General features: G+C 37.0%; 2 protein-coding genes across 2 annotated transcripts; both read left to right on the top strand.

Annotated features, from left to right (window-relative positions):
- The first annotated feature begins 682 nt into the window (after window positions 1–682).
- Window positions 683–4637, top strand: nudt21 (nudix hydrolase 21). The gene is made up of 7 exons (XM_079242574.1): window positions 683–928; window positions 1806–2006; window positions 2148–2211; window positions 2951–3040; window positions 3262–3337; window positions 3456–3570; window positions 4254–4637. The coding sequence occupies exons 1-7, from the start codon at window positions 807–809 to the stop codon at window positions 4273–4275; spliced, it is 690 nt and encodes a 229-aa protein (XP_079098700.1). The 5' UTR covers window positions 683–806; the 3' UTR covers window positions 4276–4637.
- Window positions 4638–6433: 1796 nt separating this feature from the next.
- On the top strand, window positions 6434–18361 carry ogfod1 (2-oxoglutarate and iron-dependent oxygenase domain containing 1). The gene is made up of 13 exons (XM_079245379.1): window positions 6434–6657; window positions 11421–11566; window positions 11646–11692; window positions 14555–14655; window positions 14735–14851; window positions 14929–15020; window positions 15109–15237; window positions 15557–15670; window positions 15741–15820; window positions 15910–16127; window positions 16219–16347; window positions 16432–16490; window positions 16584–18361. The coding sequence occupies exons 1-13, from the start codon at window positions 6498–6500 to the stop codon at window positions 16737–16739; spliced, it is 1548 nt and encodes a 515-aa protein (XP_079101505.1). The 5' UTR covers window positions 6434–6497; the 3' UTR covers window positions 16740–18361.
- The last annotated feature ends 1089 nt before the right edge of the window (window positions 18362–19450 follow it).

Below are 19450 nucleotides of genomic sequence, written 5' to 3'. Positions count from 1 at the left end.
AGTTACTGCGGATATCTGACATTTCACCAAGACAGAAGGAAAGGAGGACACAAAAGTATATAAAAAAGTACACAATCCGTTACACAATTTTTACACAAGTTTTTTCTTAAAAATTTGTTTCCACATCCTACCTGCTCATCTTGCTCATATGTCCATGTACCAGTAAGGAACAAAAATGTATACACATAAAAAGGCCCAATGATGCTGATAGTTAGACTCTGGTCATTAAACAAGTTGTCTTCTGCAAGAAAGAAATGAACACAGAGAGTTATGTCACAAAAGAATTATTCTGTCTCTGTATTATAAAGATGATTCACATTTAACTAACTAAACCTAACCCTACAAACACAAATAAAGCTAAATTAGGGGATTTTCTCAGAGCCTGAGCTCTATACCGCAGCCAAAGGCTCTGCTATGGGAAAAGAAAGAAAGAAAAAAAAAACAACCATCAACTTCTTTTTGAGATAGTTAGTTGTATTAGTTGTATGTTGGTAAAACATACTATGCAACACATCTGACTTATTTTTCCTGTTTTTAAACCGAATATACTGTCATAACAACACTGGAAGTTGAATTCTACTCATTATGTTTGCTGTTCACCATCCAGACCAATAGGCGTCGCTCGTGGAAATCTCCAACTCAAAATCGCGTTGCTCCCCGGAAGGGGAAGAAGAGGGGAGACCACGGTAGCGATTGTAAAGTGGAGTACCTTCTCTGTGTCTTTTGTTGTTTGGAAAATCCAACTAAGTAGCAACCCGCTATATCCAACTGTGCACGGGAAGCAGGATTTATTTGCTTTGGTAAAAATGTCTGTCGTGCCTCCCAGTCGCTCGGCTACCGGCTGGCCGCGCCGCGGTGGAGACCAGTTTGCGAGCAAATACATCAGCGGGCCCGCTAAACCTCTCACGCTGGAGAGGACCATCAACCTGTGAGTTCCTCCGAGCAAATCATCAACGTGAAGATAGCCTTACGGTTTACAGTTTGGTTATTTAATTTAAATGAAGATTAGTACAAAAGAAATAAAGCGATGATCAAGTAACTACATCTGGTTGCTGTATAGTTATTTTGTTTTGTTTCCAGCCAGAAAAACGCCTAAGAATCAACACCTTGACTCGATGGTGTCTGGGTTTGAAACCAACTTTAGAACAAGTGGTAGAATATTTATTGTATTGTTTCTTGGTATACTAATGTAATTGGTAAGTATGCTGAAAAGACAACAGCTTCCACTGATAATTAAATGTGAACTTGATTATATTTATTTATTTAATTGTTATAATTTTTCTGATGATGTGGGATAAAGTAATTGAAATAATATTGCAATTGACTCAAGCCAGTAAAATGTTGGGACACACTTTTACTTCCCAATTCACTGTCTTCTTAAATTCCTAGTTGCCACTTTGAGCTTAAATAAAGCTATTAATATGTCCATATCATTAAGCTATGGTCATATATCACTAAAAAACAATACATCAGCCAATAAAGTCTTGTATTTTGATCATTGACTGATTTTGATAATTGTTTAAATAATCTGTTTATATCGTAATAGTTTATTTTTCAGGCATTTTTAAATCTGAACATTTACTCCTTTCCCCCTCAATTTAATATGATTAAAGTTGTTTGACTTTCAGCTTTGTGCAGTTTTCATGATCAAAAATAACTTTTGTGACGTAGCATAATTGTAATTGTGTTGTATTATAACATTACATTATGTTATTCTATACACTGTCAGTGATGACTTTATATTGCTTTAAATGGCATTTCTTACAACTAAGTCACATTTAATGGCTTCTTTTTTTGGGCTTTAGATATCCACTCACTAACTACACATTTGGCACCAAGGAGCCTCTGTATGAGAAGGACAGCTCTGTGGCTGCCAGGTTCCAGCGAATGCGGGAAGAGTTTGACAAGATGGGCATGCGGAGGACGGTGGAAGGCGTTCTCATTGTTCATGAACACAGGCTGCCTCATGTGTTACTGCTGCAGCTGGGGACAACTTTTTTCAAACTGTGAGCGGCTAATGTTGATTGTTTCCTGTGTGAATCAGTTGAAGTAGTTTTTTGCAGCACTTTGCAAATGTTGTTTTTAAAGTGCGTTATAAATAAAGTAGCAGTTTCACAGCTGCCTGACAGTTTGTATCTCTCCTGCAGGCCTGGTGGAGAGTTAAGTCCCGGAGAAGATGAGGTGGAGGGCCTGAAACGCTTGATGACTGAGGTATTTACAACAGGTCTCTTCAAATGGCAGCCTGCGGGCCACATGCGGCCTAGAACCAACTTCTATGTGGCCCAGCTTATGTAAAAGATATTAATCAAGAACCTTCAGTCATTCCTTCCTTGATTAAGAAGCCTACTATCCTACAAGAATGCAACATTTGGTTGCCTAGCAACATTAACCCCAGCTTGTGTTGTGTTTTGAAGTTGTAAGAGTAGCGCTAGCAAGCATGTCGCTCTCTGTCCCAAAACGCAAAATTGACAACAAAAACCGCAGATTTAACCCCGCTTGGACTGAAAGGTATTTGTTTATTTTTCTGTCACATTGGTGCGCCAAACCGATGTGTTTAATATGCAATGACTATGTGGCGGTGTGTAAAGATTATAATGTGAGGAGGCACCAGATCAAGAAGTGTAGTTTGATATGGTTTTTTTATGTTACAAGGTAGGAGAAAAATAGGCTCTGACTGGAATTTTCATTATTTTGTTTTGTGCATTTGCCCTTGTCATGTGGGACTTAATTTAAAACAAAAAATTAATAAACCACTTATTTTTCAAAATGTTTGTATTTATTTCTACTGATTTGTTTTCCCTTACTTTAATTACTTGCTCTGATCATTTTTTTTATTTGGAAATCTGGCCCACCTGAATATCTAATTGAGTAGCCCTGCTTTACAGCACAGTCTGAGCTTTGTGTCTGTGTGGATTTATATAAGTTGTAATAACTTTTTATTGTATGTTAGATCCTTGGACGGCAGGATGGGGTGAAGCAGGATTGGGTAATTGATGACTGTATCGGCAACTGGTGGCGCCCCAACTTTGAGCCTCCACAGGTAGGTACACTCAGATAATGGAACGATAAAATATTTTTAAAATGATATATATAAACTACTATAACCAAATTTATTGTCTTTTCTGAAAATAATGCAGTATTGCTGTTTTCAAAAAGTTTTAGAAAACATTACTGGTATCTGGTTGTTCACAATCGAACATTTTTCTAATTTTGAAACTCCTGACTCAATCTTTATTTGTTCTTTATTTTTTTTTTTGGCAGTACCCATATGTTCCAGCTCACATTACCAAACCTAAGGAGCATAAAAAACTGTTCCTGGTTCAGTTGCAGGAAAAGGGTTGGTGCATCATTTAATTTCAATTACTTAATATTTAATAGATGTAAAATGGTAGATAAAAGTATTTTTTTGACATGGACACCATTTGCTTTTAAGTCTATGGTTGATGTTTCTTCAGCGCTGTTTGCCGTTCCCAAGAACTATAAACTGGTGGCTGCACCGTTGTTTGAACTTTATGATAACGCTCCTGGATATGGACCCATTATTTCCAGTCTACCGCAGCTGTTGAGCAGGTAAGGCTGACTCATGTGTTCTTGTTATTGGGTGCAAGTTATTTTCCTCTCTAGTCTCTTTGTCTGCTAACATCTGGAAAGAGGAATTTCTGCTTAAGATTAAGTTTCTTTTGTCATACAGATGGATATGTGACATTTAACCTGTTTGTTGATTGATTCATGTAAAATGCCCTGCTCTGTCACAAGATTTCCCTCTCTCAACAATTTTCGTTCTCCTATATTATGTGTCCTGTTTTATGGTGCTCCAAATGTTTTCAGTGCTTGGAAAGTCTGGTCTGCAATTTGCCAGACTGTTAAGTGGAATCTCTTATTGCAAAACCATTATAATTTACAACGTGCAAAACATGATTTGACATAATTTGGTTTAAACAAGCAGAGTTTGCCCTGAAAAGGGTAACATTGGGATGTCTGCAAAATGGTAATTTTTTTTTGGGAGGACATTAGACTGTGCATGTTACTTATTCCATATGCGCTAAGGTAAACACCATACAATTACAGATGATTGACTTTTAAAATGTGATCTAATAACATCTGGATGTTTCTTCTCTGCTTAAACCTGGAGAATGCAGCATCTTATTTTTGGTTATTTTTCATCATTGAAAAAGAGGAAGAAAACCATTTTCCCCTAATAATTGTGTTTGGGCGACTCAAATTTTGGATAATGCCTCCATTTGTTTTCACAGGTTCAACTTCATCTACAACTAACTTAAGTGAACGTAAGGAGGGTTGGCTGTCTCTGTGAGCACAGCCAGAAACGTGGTGAAAAAAAAACTTCCACCTCTGGATCAACTTTTACATTAACAAAAAACCCCTTGTCATGTCATAAATGTTTAAAGGTGTACAGGGGTGTGGATATTGTTGTCCAAAAAAATGAAAATGTCAAGACTGGGTCTTTTTTTCTTTTTCTTTTTTTTTTTTTAAACTATGAAAAACTGCAACTTTTTGTAGTATGCAGGTGTGTATCCCTGTGTGATGAGAATCTGATTTTATGTTCACCTAAAGGATACCAGTGTTTGATTAAACAAAGTACAACATTGTGTTTCCTCTTGTTTTAAGATGTAACAATACTGTCCTTTTTTTTTTAAATAAAGTCATCTTTTGAGTATGTTTTTATAAAGTTCAAAGTGCTTGTGAGTAATTATAAAAAAAAAAAAACTACACACACACTCACATATATAATATATATAATTATAGTGTTATAAGTTAGTGAAACAAATTTTAATTTGTTGTATGCAGAAAGTTGTTTTGATTGATTTGTCTTGCTGAAAAACTGAAGTTCTTCATACAATATAGACATTTGCATCTTCATTCAAGCCTACATTCAGGCTTTTCAGTCAGTGATTAAAAAAGTGGATGGTCCTCTCCAACACAAAGGTTTTAAGGACGTCTTACATTTGACTTTGACACAATATATTTTTGTTGTGCAAAACGGTGAAACCATCAAATCATAAGGTTTAGTACAATGTATAATTATAAATAATGAAGTTTGCCCAGGCAAATATCAGGCCTTGTTTGAAATAAACTGGGTTTTTTTTTTGCAGTATCATGAGCATTAGGGGTGGGAAAATCAAATATTGGGATTTTTTGCTTTATAATTTTAAAATGAATTTTTTTTTTTTTTGTTAAAATTATTTTTTCCAATGAACAAAAATAATCCATTATAAATTTTTTTCTTTTTTTTGTGTTTTTATTGATCTTTTTACTTGTCTTCCTGGGCATCATAGCAGCAGAATAATGGTCTGGCTACTGTGTCTTTTCCTTATTGAAATCAAGAAAAAAGACTAGCAAAAAAAGTTGTGTACATTTATATTTTGTTTTTAATCTACAAAAATCAGCAACATCGAAGAATTGTGAGAATCACAATTTAAATTGAATTGGCACTCAAAAAATCTGAATCAAATCGAATTGGGACAAAAGCATATCACAGTCCTACTAAGCATCCATTTAATTCTTGGTGCATTCACATGGGAAAACTCGTGCACCCACTAGTTATAAAGTTATACGTGCATGCATTATTCAGTAATATTACAGCATGGTGCAGGGGTCACCAACTCGGGTCCTTGAGAGCTACCATCCTGCAGGTTTTAGTGTTTTCCCACTGCAATACACGTGACCCAAATCAACAACTCATTAACAGGCAGGGGCAGAAGATGACAGGTTGTTGGTGAACCTTTTCATTTGACTCAGATATGTTGTATCAGGGAACACTTTCAGGACAGTAGCTCTTCTTGACCAGAGTTAATGACCCCTGGTGCTACAGGCTGTGGGTGTAATAGTTAATCCAAATAAGAAAATAATTAGTTGTTCATTCCAACAGGCACATTAGGTTTGTCATTTACATGTTTTGTTTTTTGTCACAAAAAAAAACCCTGAAAAACATTGAAGATACATAGTTATGAGTATGATTACTGCCAGCAATTGTAATTATCCCTGTTTGAACATAGATAGGACAGTCCCATACAATGAAAAATACAGATATTCTAATTTTATAATGCGCAAATGACTCATGTTTCACTAAATCTCACCTATAAAAGTTAAGCAAGCATTAAAAACATGTAGTGATATACACCTTTTATTTTAGTGTGGTTCAATTTAATTCAATGTTATCTGAAAGTAATCCAAATGAAAGATGTAAATCGTAATAACATGAAATTTGTAAAAGTAAATACATATCTATGATGATATAGGAAAAGCATTACAATATTCCTTAAGGATGGCAGGAAAAAAAATATCTCACCTTTTTCCTGACAGTCTGCACTCAGGGCAAATTGTGTTCCTTATTCAGCGTCATTACCCCGCGACTGACCGGCCGCTGGATTCATGCCGCACGCGCGTCAGCAAAATATAAGCCATTGGTACTTGATAGTAGTTTGTGGCACACTTTTCTTTTTTCTTGTCTTTTCCTTCCACATCGGATAGTTCGTGTTATGGCCTCCAAACGAGCACAGGATGAGTCTGACAAAACTGAGAAGCGGAAGAAGAAGAAGATCTTCGAGGAGAAAGCAGAGCTTTCTGCAGGTATTGAGGACGAGCAGGCGAGGAGATCCATGAAGGAGGCATGGAGCCGCAGGACCCACTATAGCCACGGTTTGTGAAGGAAACCTGCCAGTGGAGTGTCTGTCTCCGTGAACCCCAGTCTAGAAAGTCGTTTTAAGATTTATCCACTTTAAACGTACAAATATAATTTTACTTACAGCTCAAACAATCGCTGTTCGAGTTTTTATTTATTTAAATAACGTTGTCTTAATAAATTAGTTCTTCTTAAAGCTGTCGCACATGACTTATTTTGATTATAGTCAAAATGATTGTTGGACAAACTCAACCAATACTTTTATAGCTTTATATAACATTACACGATGGAGAAATGTGTCTGTTTATTAACTAAACATGCTGCAACTTTTTACACTTTAATAAACATAGTTTAGCATCTAACTTAGTTTCAAAGTTCAATTTTATGGCTTTTTGTGTCTAATAGTTTGAAAAGAATATAAGCAAAGAAATTCTTGATAAAAACTACCAAAAATAAATATGAAGAATTGAAGTAATCAAGTAGTAAAGCAGTCGTGCTTTATTAATATGTCATTAACATGTGTCCACCTCTTTTCTTTGTAGACTTCTAAAATGATTGGTAGTACCAATTTCATCCAGAAGTCACACAGTAACTATAAATAAATCCAGCGGTGTAGAATTAATGGTTCAGATGATCTTCAGCTGCACAGTGTGGTTGTTGCTAAGACTGTGGGCTCACAGCAAGAAGGTTGCTGGTTCAAGCCTTGGCTGGAGGAAGGGCCAAATGTGATTGGTCGTACCTAAATAAATACATACATATATACATACACAAATACCGTTGCAGTCAAAATTATTCAATCAACACTGCAAATTAGGTTTATGGCAAGATGATACATAATCACATGATTATATTTAATAGTTTACAACACCACCAAGCAAGCTGCCCAATGAGGACCAAGAACTCTCCGAACAGGTTACATTTCTGGAAAGTAGTGATTAGGGCAAATTTGTAAAATAATATAGCAAACTCTGAATATACTTTAAGCTCCATCAGTGTTTTCTTTACCATTATATTGGGTGAGAGGGTGCCCCTGCCGCTGAACGCAAAATCCCAAAAAGGTCAAGTTAACTTTATTTTCTCATTTTTATATAATATATCATTTATTTTTAATTTTTATATAATATAATATGAATGCACAAGATAACTGCTTTGGACAAGTAGTTATGGACGAGGCAAAAATTGTATACAAAAAAGCCTTACGTACGGCAAGAACAGCTTATTATTCATCATTGATAGAGGAAAACAAAAACAACCCTCGGTTTCTTTTCAGCACTGTAGCTAGGCTTACTAAGAGACGAAGCGCTGTGGAGCCATGTATTCCTTTCTCACTTAGCTGTGATGATTTCATGTATTTTTTCAGGAATAAAATTGACACTATTAGAGATCAAATTCACAATACTCTTCCTTCTACCTATAATGTTGAGCCTGTTGTGGTCTCCGAAGCATCCTTAGAACCAGGATCTGACTTGTGTCTAAATAGTTTCTGTCCTGTCCAACCCTCTGAATTAACTAAAATAATAGCTTCATCTAAACCATCCACCTGTATCTTAGACCCTCTCCCAACGAGCCTCTTTAAGGACATTTTCCCTTTAATTAATACATCACTACTAAATCTTATCAATATGTCTTTAGTGACAGGATATGTACCACAATCATTTAAAACTGCTGTAATCAAGCCTTTACTTAAAAAGCAATCTCTGGATCCAGAGGTGATAGCAAATTATAGACCTATATCTAACCTCCCGTTTATGTCCAAAATTCTGGAGAAAATAGTTTCCGCTCAGCAGAAATAATTTATGCGAGGAGTTTCAGTCAGGATTTAGAGCTCATCATAGTACTGAGACAGCATTGGTGAAAGTTACTAATGACCTTCTTATGGCCTCAGACAAAGGACTTGTGTCCGTACTTATCTTGCTTGATCTTAGTGCTGCATTTGATACAGTCGATCATAACATTCTGTTACAAAGACTAGAACAGGTGATTGGAATTACAGGTACAGCGTTAAGCTGGTTTAAATCATATTTATCTGATAGACTTCAGTTCGTTCATGTAAATGACAAGTCCTCCTCCCAAACTACAGTAAGTCATGGAGTTCCTCAAGGTTCTGTACTTGGACCAATACTCTTCACGCTATATATGCTCCCTTTAGGCAAAATTATTAGACAGCATGGAATAAACTTTCATTGTTATGCAGATGATACTCAACTATACTTGTCCTTTAAACCAGATGAAACAAATCAGCCCAATAGGCTACAAAATTGTCTCATAGACATAAAGACTTGGATGTCTAGAAATTTTCTCCTCTTAAACTCAGATAAGACTGAAGTAATTCTCGTTGGATCTGAAAAACTCAGCTAAATTTTCCGGTTTTGTAATGAACCTGGATGGCATTACTTTAGCTTCCAGTGCTACAGTGAGAAACCTTGGAGTAATATTTGACCCTGACCTGTCCTTTGGCCCACATATTAAGCAGGTTGCTAAAACAGCCTTCTTTCATTTACGTAATATAGCCAAAATTAGGGACATTCTGTCTCAGAGTGATGCAGAAAAACTGGTTCACGCTTTTGTTACTTCGAGACTAGATTACTGTAACTCTCTATTACTGGGCTGTCCTAAATATGCCCTGAAAAGCCTTCAGCTGATCCAGAATTCTGCAGCCAGAGTCCTGACCAGAACCAGCATGAGAGATCATATTTCTCCAGTTTTAGCCTCTCTTCATTGGCTGCCTGTTGAATCTAGAATATAATTTAAAATCCTTCTCCTTACATATAAAGCCCTCCACAACCAGGCACCACTATATATCAAAGACCTCATTGTTCCTTATATACCAAGTAGAGTACTTCGTTCGCAGACTGCAGGCTTACTTGTGGTTCCTAGAGTCTCAAAGAGCCGAGCAGGAGGCAGAGCCTTTGGTTATCAGGCCCCTCTCTTATGGAATAAGCTCCCAGTTAGTGTTAGGGAAGCAGACACCCTCCCCACCTTTAAGACTAGGCTGAAGACTTATCTTTTTGATAAGTCCTATAGCTAGGGATGGTTAGCATCCCTTAGTTATGCTGCTATAGGTTTAGACTGCTGAGGGACATTTCCTGATACACTGAGCTTCTTTCTTTTTCTCTTTATCTCTTTCTTTAAACCCCCCCCCCCCCCATAACAGTGTTGCATCATAAACATGTATGTCTCCTGTCTCAGCAGGTCTCCCTGGCCGGGAGTAGCAGTTCCTGTTGTCTGTTGTCTTTCTGTCCTCTTCCCCCCCACACAGCAGAGGCAGATGGCTGCCTGTCCTGAGCCGGGTTCTGCCGGAGGTTTCCTTCCTGTTAAAAGGGAGTTTTTTCCTTCCCACTGTTGCCAGTGTGCTTGCTCAGGATGGGAGATTGAGTTGGACTCAACTCAATCTGTTGGTTTCCTTATATAGGCTGTTATGAATTGGCCTTCATTATGTTTTCCCCTCTGTCTGTAAAGCGTCTTGAGATGGCATTGCCGTGATTTGACGCTATATAAATAAAGTTGAATTGAATTGAATTGAAATGGCATCACTTAAGAAATATAGAGGCAATGGTAACCTTGAAGGAGCTGCTCAGCTTTGCTTTAGTGAATGGAGTGTCTTTCCATTAGACCATTTTGAACTGTACATTCTGTAAAAGCAAGACTTTGAAGGAGGTTTTGCCAGAAAAAAAAAAGTAAAAAAAAAAAAACAAGACAGCATGTTCAAAATTGAACAAATGTTTTATGATAGACTCCCCAGAAGGTTGGAAAAAAGGCATTCTAGTCACATGAGAGTAAGACTGAACTTTTTGACCATAAAGAAAAATGCATGTGAAAAAGTATGACCTTGCATCATCTGTTTACCCACATTACCCAGCAAAACACGGTGACAGAATTCTTATTTTTTAACAACTTTTAATTTTATTAGCAGGCCTTGGGAAAGTGATCAGGAATAAAGAAAATAAAATCCACTAAAGCAATAAGGGAAATTTTTTTGAGGACAACCTGAGGCAGGGATGTAGGTTCAGCTTTTAGCAGGACAGAGCCCAGTGGTGAATATGATTTGTAATCTTCGGTATGATTGAATGTTGCTGCATAACATAAACCTTCCAGCTTAAAGGGGATGAGGCAATTTTGTATGTAGAAATGGACAATTTCCTAGTTGTCAGATCTGTCAAATTAATAGAAAATTTGCTGTTGTTTGTGCAGATTGGAGCTCCACATACTTACCTCTGGGAATTGTTCTTCTTTTTTTTTTTTAAAAAAAAAAAAAATTTATTTCTTCATTTTATATTAGTTAGTTTTTGTTTTATTTACAATTGAAAACATTTGGTGCCTTTTCATCTGGAGGTATGTTGTTTTGACCAGTTAATGCAAACACACAAACGTCTAGATCAACAAAATGTGAAAATGTTGAAAAAATGAAAATATTTTCAAGGCTCTGTGCACTTTTGAAAGCAACTAGCATTACTTTTAGATGTTTTTGAGTGAAAAATAAATCGAACAAGAGATGTCTTGTGCGTGTTAAGGTGCATGTTGGGTTAACCAGTAAATTGTAGCTTCAGTTTGCCAATCCAGGGAGTAACCATCTCTGTGATGACTACACATGGCTCCAAGCCTCACTGTAAATCTGAAATGTTTTGGATTTATAAAATGAAAGTTATTAATGATTTGATAGTGCTGAAGTTTTAAACTACAGAAACTCCAGTTCGGGGTATTTGTTGATGTAAAAGCCTGATGGCAGTTTCTTCAAACCGTTTGACCTTATCTGTTGCTTATGTGTGTAATTTTTATACAGGAAATTTCGAGTTGGACTGCCACCCTTTTCCTCACTGTATCATCAGGAACTTCCTCAGAAGTGAAGCCTTTGTTGAAAACCTTCAGAGAGAGCTAATGGAACTCAGCTTCCACGAGAAGTCAAATGATCTGTACAAATTTAAACAGGTGCAGAAACTTATCCCTCACACCAAATTATTTTATATAGTTTCTGTTTTAATCTCTTTGTTTTGTTGTTCCTCAACAGTCAGATGACCTGAAGAAGAGACAGGAGCCACATATTGCAGGATTGAGGTAACAGACTGTGTGCCTTGTATGATATGTGTGAGTAGCTGTAAAACAGAACGTGATGAGCAACATGTGGAATAAAAGTGTTTCCAGGTGATGAAGCTCATTATGTCAGGTTGTAAATAAGCTGCAGGACTTGCTAAAAGCAGATGCCCTATTTTTATGCGCATACATGCATAATTATTGTCTCACTCAAAAGCAAAAGCTGAGCCACCAACGTGATATTTAATGGCCTGTTAATCTCTGATGCTCCACTACCTGAATCACAGTTTGTATCTAATACTAGACACACAAACCTACTTTAACTGTAATCAATATTTCCTACCTTGCTGAGGGACCTATTTTTCCTCTTAAGCCATTTCAAGTCATAGAAGGAGGTATGTTAATGACAGTGGCTTTAAGGTTGGCTACCCCCAGGGTCCTGTTATTGTGCCTGGAGGTTTAGTGACAAGACTTTGCAACAGTTAATTAAACACAGCCACCACTGATGTTTCCATTTACGCTTGTATCTCACCTACGTGTGATGTATCAGTATCTGCTTCAAAACTGGTCTGTTCTAAAGTAATTTTGCTTTTGCAGGTAACTTTGTAAATGTATTTTATTAGAATATTAGCTTGCACAGTTTGTTGTCATTCATGTAGCACTTTGGCTTGTTTTATGCTTAAATGTGTCGTTAATTCAGAAATTAATTTATATGTTTATTATGCAACCAATAATTAAAACCAATATTGTATTGAACTATATTTTCTGATGTGAAGGGACAGAGTATTAGAAGCGCCTTTAAAAAGGATGTACATTGTGACCATTACGTCGGCGTGTAAAACTACAGCCTCTGACAGATAAATGAGTAACACTACTCACATCAGTGTTCTCGTGGGAAAACCTGTATTAATGTGGATGTTATTTTGATTCGTTCTAACTACCTCAGACCAATCCCCACGTATAACAACATCACTCCCCTACAGTAACGGATTCCCAAAGCAGGGCCGTAGTGGTTCCCTCTGAACCATCTGAACAATGGCTCAAACCAAATGATGCCAAATGGTCTGTAGCTAATACCCTGCTTCCAGATATTTCAGGACTCCTTTAGATGCTCCTCATCCACGCTTGAGTTTTTTTTTTTCCTGCCAAGGGAGGGCCCAATTAATATTAAGTAGGTGATAAATGATTGTTGATCGGTGTTGGTGTTTACCTGAACCTTCTACGCTTCATAAAAAACACTTGCAAGGTGGAGCTGTTGAACTGTATGCTGGTAAATAGTGGAAGCGTGTAACGTTTCTAGCAAAATTTCCCTTTGAAACATGTTTCATCTTTTGCCCACTAATGTTTCAAGAAAACTATGAGGGTTTTATTTTACTCTTATCCACCACTGATATGTGTGTGGTAATGGCAGGGGAATGGAATGGCACATTAATTATTCATCATGACATTAGTCAATAGAATTTTTGGGTTTATTGGTGAAGTCCACCAGGTGGAGCCAGAGGTTACCCCTGCCTCATAAGTAGTCTACCTGCTTCATCAGATGTTGATGAGCAAAAGTAAATGTTTTGTTCCTAGCGTTTGTTTCTAGAAACATGTTACAGTGTTGTTGCTTGTCTTGTGTGTGTGTGTGTGTGTGTTTTATATTCTGCTCAAGGTGATTTATGTCATTGCACAAAGCTGTTTTCTTTTCTCAGTAGTTGTGTACTTCTGAGAGGGCATTACATCATGTAAATCAAGGCAGAATCCAAATTGATACCAGTGAGATATAAATAACAGTGAGAGTTGTTTTTATTCCTGTTAAAAGAAATGTGTAAAACTCTGCACTGACCGACAACATGCTGTTTTTTCATTGTTGTTCTGAATAGCTGTTATTACAGCAGAAAGACTTTAAATCCTCTGGTTGTTGTAGATGGTTATAAACAGTCTGATCCAGATTTTTATCTGATTTCAACTTGTTGAATTTGAAATGAAGCTGTCAGTGTTGACGTTAAAAGAAATAACTTGAACTGACCTTCCAGACATTGCAGTCATGTTCCACAGTCACTTTTTTTTGTTGTCATTTCATGATAAATTAAAGACATTAAAGGTCTGCTATTAAGTTCAAATGTTGAATATGTACATAGTAGATATTCATGGAAACTGTGTTTCAGTGGGGTGTTAAGGCAAGTAAAGTAGGCTATTATTTGATTAAAAATTAAAGACACTGTAGGAAACTTCCGGAATAATGCAACATTGAGCTCAGCAACGCCAAATGGAGGACCATGGAGAAAAAGCCATGATGGCAGATTTCTTGTCAACAAAAGTCTCCCAACATGGTGCTAATTCAATAGGACTAAAAGAGTTAAATGTCTCACAGTCAATGAATTGAGAAGCATCTTCATGTGTGTGAATAGACAGTTAGACCTGAGATTTAAAGCGCTGGTGACACTGTGGAGTGGACATGTATGGCTGTAAGTATACCTGGGTCACTGATATTTGGAGATGATGTGATGGCTGACAGAAGTAGCAGGATTAATTGTGAGATGTGTTGAGGTGTACATAAGACTGACAATTTGTCAAATGTTCCAGCCCTCATAGGGTGGCAATTCACCATATAGGTAATAAAACATTTTGTCTCTTATGGACCTGACTTTAAATGTTGTGTGTGCAGTAATACTTGAAAAAAGCATCCCTGGAGATTAAATACTGCAATTAAATATACAATAACGGCCCCCCTTTGTTAACATCTATTATTCATGTTGCAACAAATGTCACAGTGAGCCTCTAGACAGTTGAATGGTGTCTGTGTGGGGAGGTTTAGCAGATTTATTATTTCATGTGATGTGTAATGTTACTGGTAGTACAGTACAATTAGTTCTCAGTTTTCATCTTTTTGTTCTTCTTAAGGGCAGCGCTGTTTGGGCGTTTTCGTCAGTGGCTTGGTGAAGTCTTGGCAGTTGAGCTTGAATCTACAGTAGATATTTCTTGTGCTAAATATGAATACACAGGTGAGATTGACTTACAAACTTAGAAATGGGAAGAAATGTGCATTTTAGGCTACCAATTGTTTCTTTTAATGTATTGTAGATGTTCTTTTGTGTCATGATGATGAATTGGAAGGACGGCGTGTTGCTTTCATCCTTTATCTTGTGCCTCCATGGCAGAGCAGTGATGGGGGAACCCTCGACCTTTACACAACAGACGGTGAGTATCCCATCTAGTGTGTGTCTCTGTGTGTGTATCAACTTTTAAACAGCAGCTGTATTGTTTAATCTCTTCAGGTAATTTCCAGCCACAGGGTATAGTGAAGTCACTTGTACCCTCTTGGAACACACTCATCCTTTTTGAGGTTTCACCTGTATCTTTTCACCAGGTGAGAGTAAATGTGTTGGTTATTACCTTTGGTTATGCCAAAAAAGTATTTTATTGTAAATCTAAAGTATTTGCAATGACTTTTCCAGGTGTCTGAGGTTTTATCACAGGACAAGTGTCGTCTGTCTTTGAGCGGCTGGTTTCACGGACCCTCTCTGGAACGACCTCCTCGTCACATAGAGCCTCCCATCCCTAGGAGTCCACACTTACCAAGAGATGTAAGTTTGAAATACAAGTGGCCGCTTTGTTTTAAGAAATTGATTATATCTTTTGAATTTTGCTGTAGCCTATAATCAATTAGATTAACTTGGGAAGCAGGGTGAAAAAGGCTAGTCGTTTTTTTGTATGAAGGTAAAACTATGTATAAAATACAACACCTCCCAAGATTTTTGATGTTATGTTGTTTGTTTAGTCTACCCCCCCCCCCCCCCCCCCCCCCCCCCCCCAAAAAAAAAAGTCATTTTTCAATGTTTGCACGTGCTAAGGCATCAACCAATCCTCTTAACAGACAGCATTTATTACTTGTGTTCTTGACAGGAGACAGTGCTGCTTGAGTGGATCAATCCCCTGTACTTGGATATTTCTTATCAAGAGAGGATCCAGACAGAGTTTGAAGACAGCTCTGAAATTCAACTGAAAGATTTTCTTAAGGTTATTTCTTATTTGTGTTTTTCTCTAAATTAGCACCCATTTGCTAGGGAATAATTGTGTTTGTCTTTAGGAGGAGAAGTTCAGGGATGTGAATGAAGCACTGCAACAGGCTCAGATTCAATGGAAGAAGAGAGGTCCACCCAATAAGAGGTGGGTAATGTGTGACAGATCATCTGACATGTAAATACTATAGTTTGTGCTGTATTAAAGACTGGTTTTTCTTATGTGTGTGATTTCAGGTGTTATGAGGTGGCCTGTCTGGACACGCTGCCTCAGTGTGTGAGTGAGTGTTGGGAGCTGCTTCATTCAGAAGCGTTCTTTCTGCTCCTGTCCAACTTCACTGGCCTTTGCTTGCATTACCTGTGTCCTGCTGATGATGAAGAGAAGGAGCAGCAAGAAAAAGGAGAAGCAGCAGGATCTTCAACTGAATCATCAGCAAGTACAAGCATAGAAAAAGGTACATCCAAGTGTTGGCTGTTAATTGTTTTGTGTGTGTTTGTATTTTCTACCTTTGGGTGCTCATTTGCTTTAACCTTTGTATTCTTTAGAGCCAAGTACACCTGTGTGTTGTGGAGAAGTCCGTCGATGGTCCCATGGCAGCTACACTTTGTTGCACGATGGAGAGGCAGCACGGGCCGAGTACGCTCTAGACCTATTGCTGCCTTTTGGCTGCACAGGTAAGATCACAGAAGCACACTATTGTGGCAAGTGAGTGAAAAATAAATATAATGTTTGGAAAAAAATATAACTTTCTTCCACAGACTGGCAGCCAGAGTTTGGGGGCTTCACATGTTATGTTGCTAATGAGGAGGATGAGGAGGTGAGGATTACTAATATCAGTGAACAGTAATGTGTGTATGCTGGCAAAACTGAAGTGGATGTCTTCATTGATTTGTTTCTGCTTTTTTCACAGCTTCTGACGGTGTATCCAGAGGATAATTCCCTTGCCCTTGTCTACAGAGACAAAGAAACCCTTAAATTTGCCAAACATGTCAACCACAAAAGCTCCTCTGCAGACAGTCCTACCTGCAGAAAGTTTTATGATTTTTCCTTTGTCTACTTTGAATAAATATTTATAAGTTTAAATATATTGAATTTCTTGGCATATCTATAGAATCGCTTTTATATGGTATTTGCAGTGGCATATGAGGAAATTTTGTAATTTTTTAACTTTTGCAGCTAATTTTAGAAAAAAAAAGTTTTGTTTTCCTGAAAAGACATTTTGATGCTTGGCCTCCCGGTAAACAAAAGACCAAATAGGTTGCCTTTGTGTTAGTTTTGAAATTGAAGCAAACAGATATAAATCCAAAGAACCAGTGCCATCTGATCAAATCTCTGGACATAATAGATGGCTTAAGTTTATCGCCTTTTTTTTTTTTCTTCTCACAGAAGACCTGGGTTTGATTCTGGCCTGAGGTCTGTTCCTGCTACTCATGCTATCAACTCTCCTCTACATTGTAAATAAAATCCCCTAAAGCCCATAAAATCTTTAAAAAATAAATGCATCCCTTTGTGCATATATTCATTTTGAGCAAATTTGGAAATTAGGTTAAGTCAGAACTGTTATTACTCAAGCAATTGACAGTACTATTCAAGACAGAAAGATGACTCAAAAGGTTTACCAGGCCTGTGAGCTGGGGGCCACATGTCCAGTCTTGGGACAACCCCAATTCCAATGAAGTTGGGTCATTGTGTAAATGTAAATAACAATACAAGGATTTGCTAATCTTTCTTGACCTATATTCAACAGACTATACCACAAATAGAGGATGTTTAATGTTCAGTGTAAGAAAGTCTGTTATTCTGCAAATATTCACTCATTTTAAATTTGCCTCCAACATGTTCCAAAAAAGCTGACATAGGGACATGTTTACCACTGTGTTACATCACCTTTCATTATAAGAACTCACAATAAGCATTTGGGACTAGAGGACACTGCTGATGTTTTGTTGGTGGTTGACAACAGGGATCCCCATTGTCCTACTTTGCACTTCATAATGTGTCACACATTTTCTTTTTTTCTTAATTTTTATTTGACGAAAAAACAAGACAAACTATGTAACATTGAAAATATGTTTTAAAATGAGTGCTTGTTCCTCTGTGTGTAGCAAATGAAAAGCAGTGATAACCGAAATACTAAAGATAACATTCTATACCTCATAATGCCCAGGCTAACAGTAGTAATATTAGTGATTACATACTGGTAATAAAAATAGATGACAATGTGATTATTAATAAAGTCTATGAACTATGCATGATCATTTTTTGTCAAATGTCAAATCACAAAACTTGTGTGTGTATGTATGTATATGTGTGTGTTATATATTTTTTCCCCCTCTTGGGGGCTGGGGGGCACACACATCTATAGATCACAGAATTGAATTTTTAGCTAATAAGAGTCCAGATGGACCTTTTCCTCTTTGGCCCAGAGAAAATTACATCCATAATTTTCAAAAACAATTAAAAAATGTGGACTTGTCAGATAACAGTGCACTTTTCCACTTTGCCTTACTTCATCTGAGATGAGTTAAGGTTAAGGCTCAGAGAAGCTGGTGGCATTTCTGAGTGTTGTTGGTACTTTGCATGGTAGAATTTGAACTTGTCGATGTTGTGACTGTGTTAACTGACAATATTTTTCTGAAATGTTCATGTGCCTATGGGATATCTTTTACATAATGATGTTTTTTAATGCAGTGCTGCATGAGAAATTAAAGGTCACAGGCATTCAATGTTGGTTTTTGGCTGCTTATATGCAAAGATTTCTCCAGATTCTCTGAATCTTTTAATGACTGTAAATGATTAAATCCCAGAATTCCTTGCAATTCTGTTGATAAACATTGTTTTTCAATATCTTGTCTTTGTAAGGTATTCAATTGAATATAAGTTTTAAAAAAAAAGATTTTTTAAAAGAAATTATTGTATTTTATTATTTGTTTTACACAGCATTCCAACGTCATTGAAGCTGCATCAGTTTCAAATCAGAACCATATTGGCTGTGACAAAAAAATCTCAAGAGACTAAGAATGACTAATTATCAAGAAACTAGGTTATAATGGGTACATAACCACACATAAATTTAAGAATGACCACACATTTTAAAAAAAAAAAAAAAGGGGGGGGGGAAGAGATTCAACATGACCATAAAGTGATGGAAAATAAACCCACAGAGTTGTACAGAGCCTCCAAATTATTGTCAACCACAAAAATATCTGAAACGTATCCATGTTTTAGTCTGGATTTTTTTTAAACTATGGAAGTGTATAGCAGGTGTGGGGCCCAATCCCGAACCCAGGAATCTGTGCTTCAGCTGCTAAATGAGTGGAAATAAGTGCATTCATGTTTTTCATTTTACCAATAAAGGTATAAACGTGTTTGTCTGTAAATAATGTAATTAAAAAAAAACAACAAAAAACTATTGAAATGAAAAAGATGAACATGTAGTGACTGGGTTTGCTGAACATTTCAAGGAGGAAACCTATAAAACTGACCACTGGTTGTATTACCATGATACCATAGGCCTGGTCACTTGACCAAACTGACGCCTTCCACTTTCTGATCTCGTGTTTTATTGTTTTACTCAGGTCGATTTAAGCTCCGATGCTAATTATTACACTTGTGTCGCGAGACGTTTGGAGCAAATATTAAGTGCAAAGGTTAGTATTGAACGGTTTGGCCTAAATATGAAAAGTACGCGTTTAAGGGAGAAACAGAGAGAAAAAAATACTTCCTGTCCGGATGGTTTTTACCCCAGGCAGCGTGCCTGTTTTAACCAATTGGAGA

Source organism: Telmatherina bonti (assembly GCF_933228915.1).
Source record: "Telmatherina bonti genome assembly, chromosome: 1".
NCBI classification, from domain to species: Eukaryota; Metazoa; Chordata; class Actinopteri; order Atheriniformes; family Telmatherinidae; genus Telmatherina; species Telmatherina bonti.
Note: the sequence above shows the minus strand (reverse complement) of the source record. Positions and strands in the feature narration are given on the sequence as shown.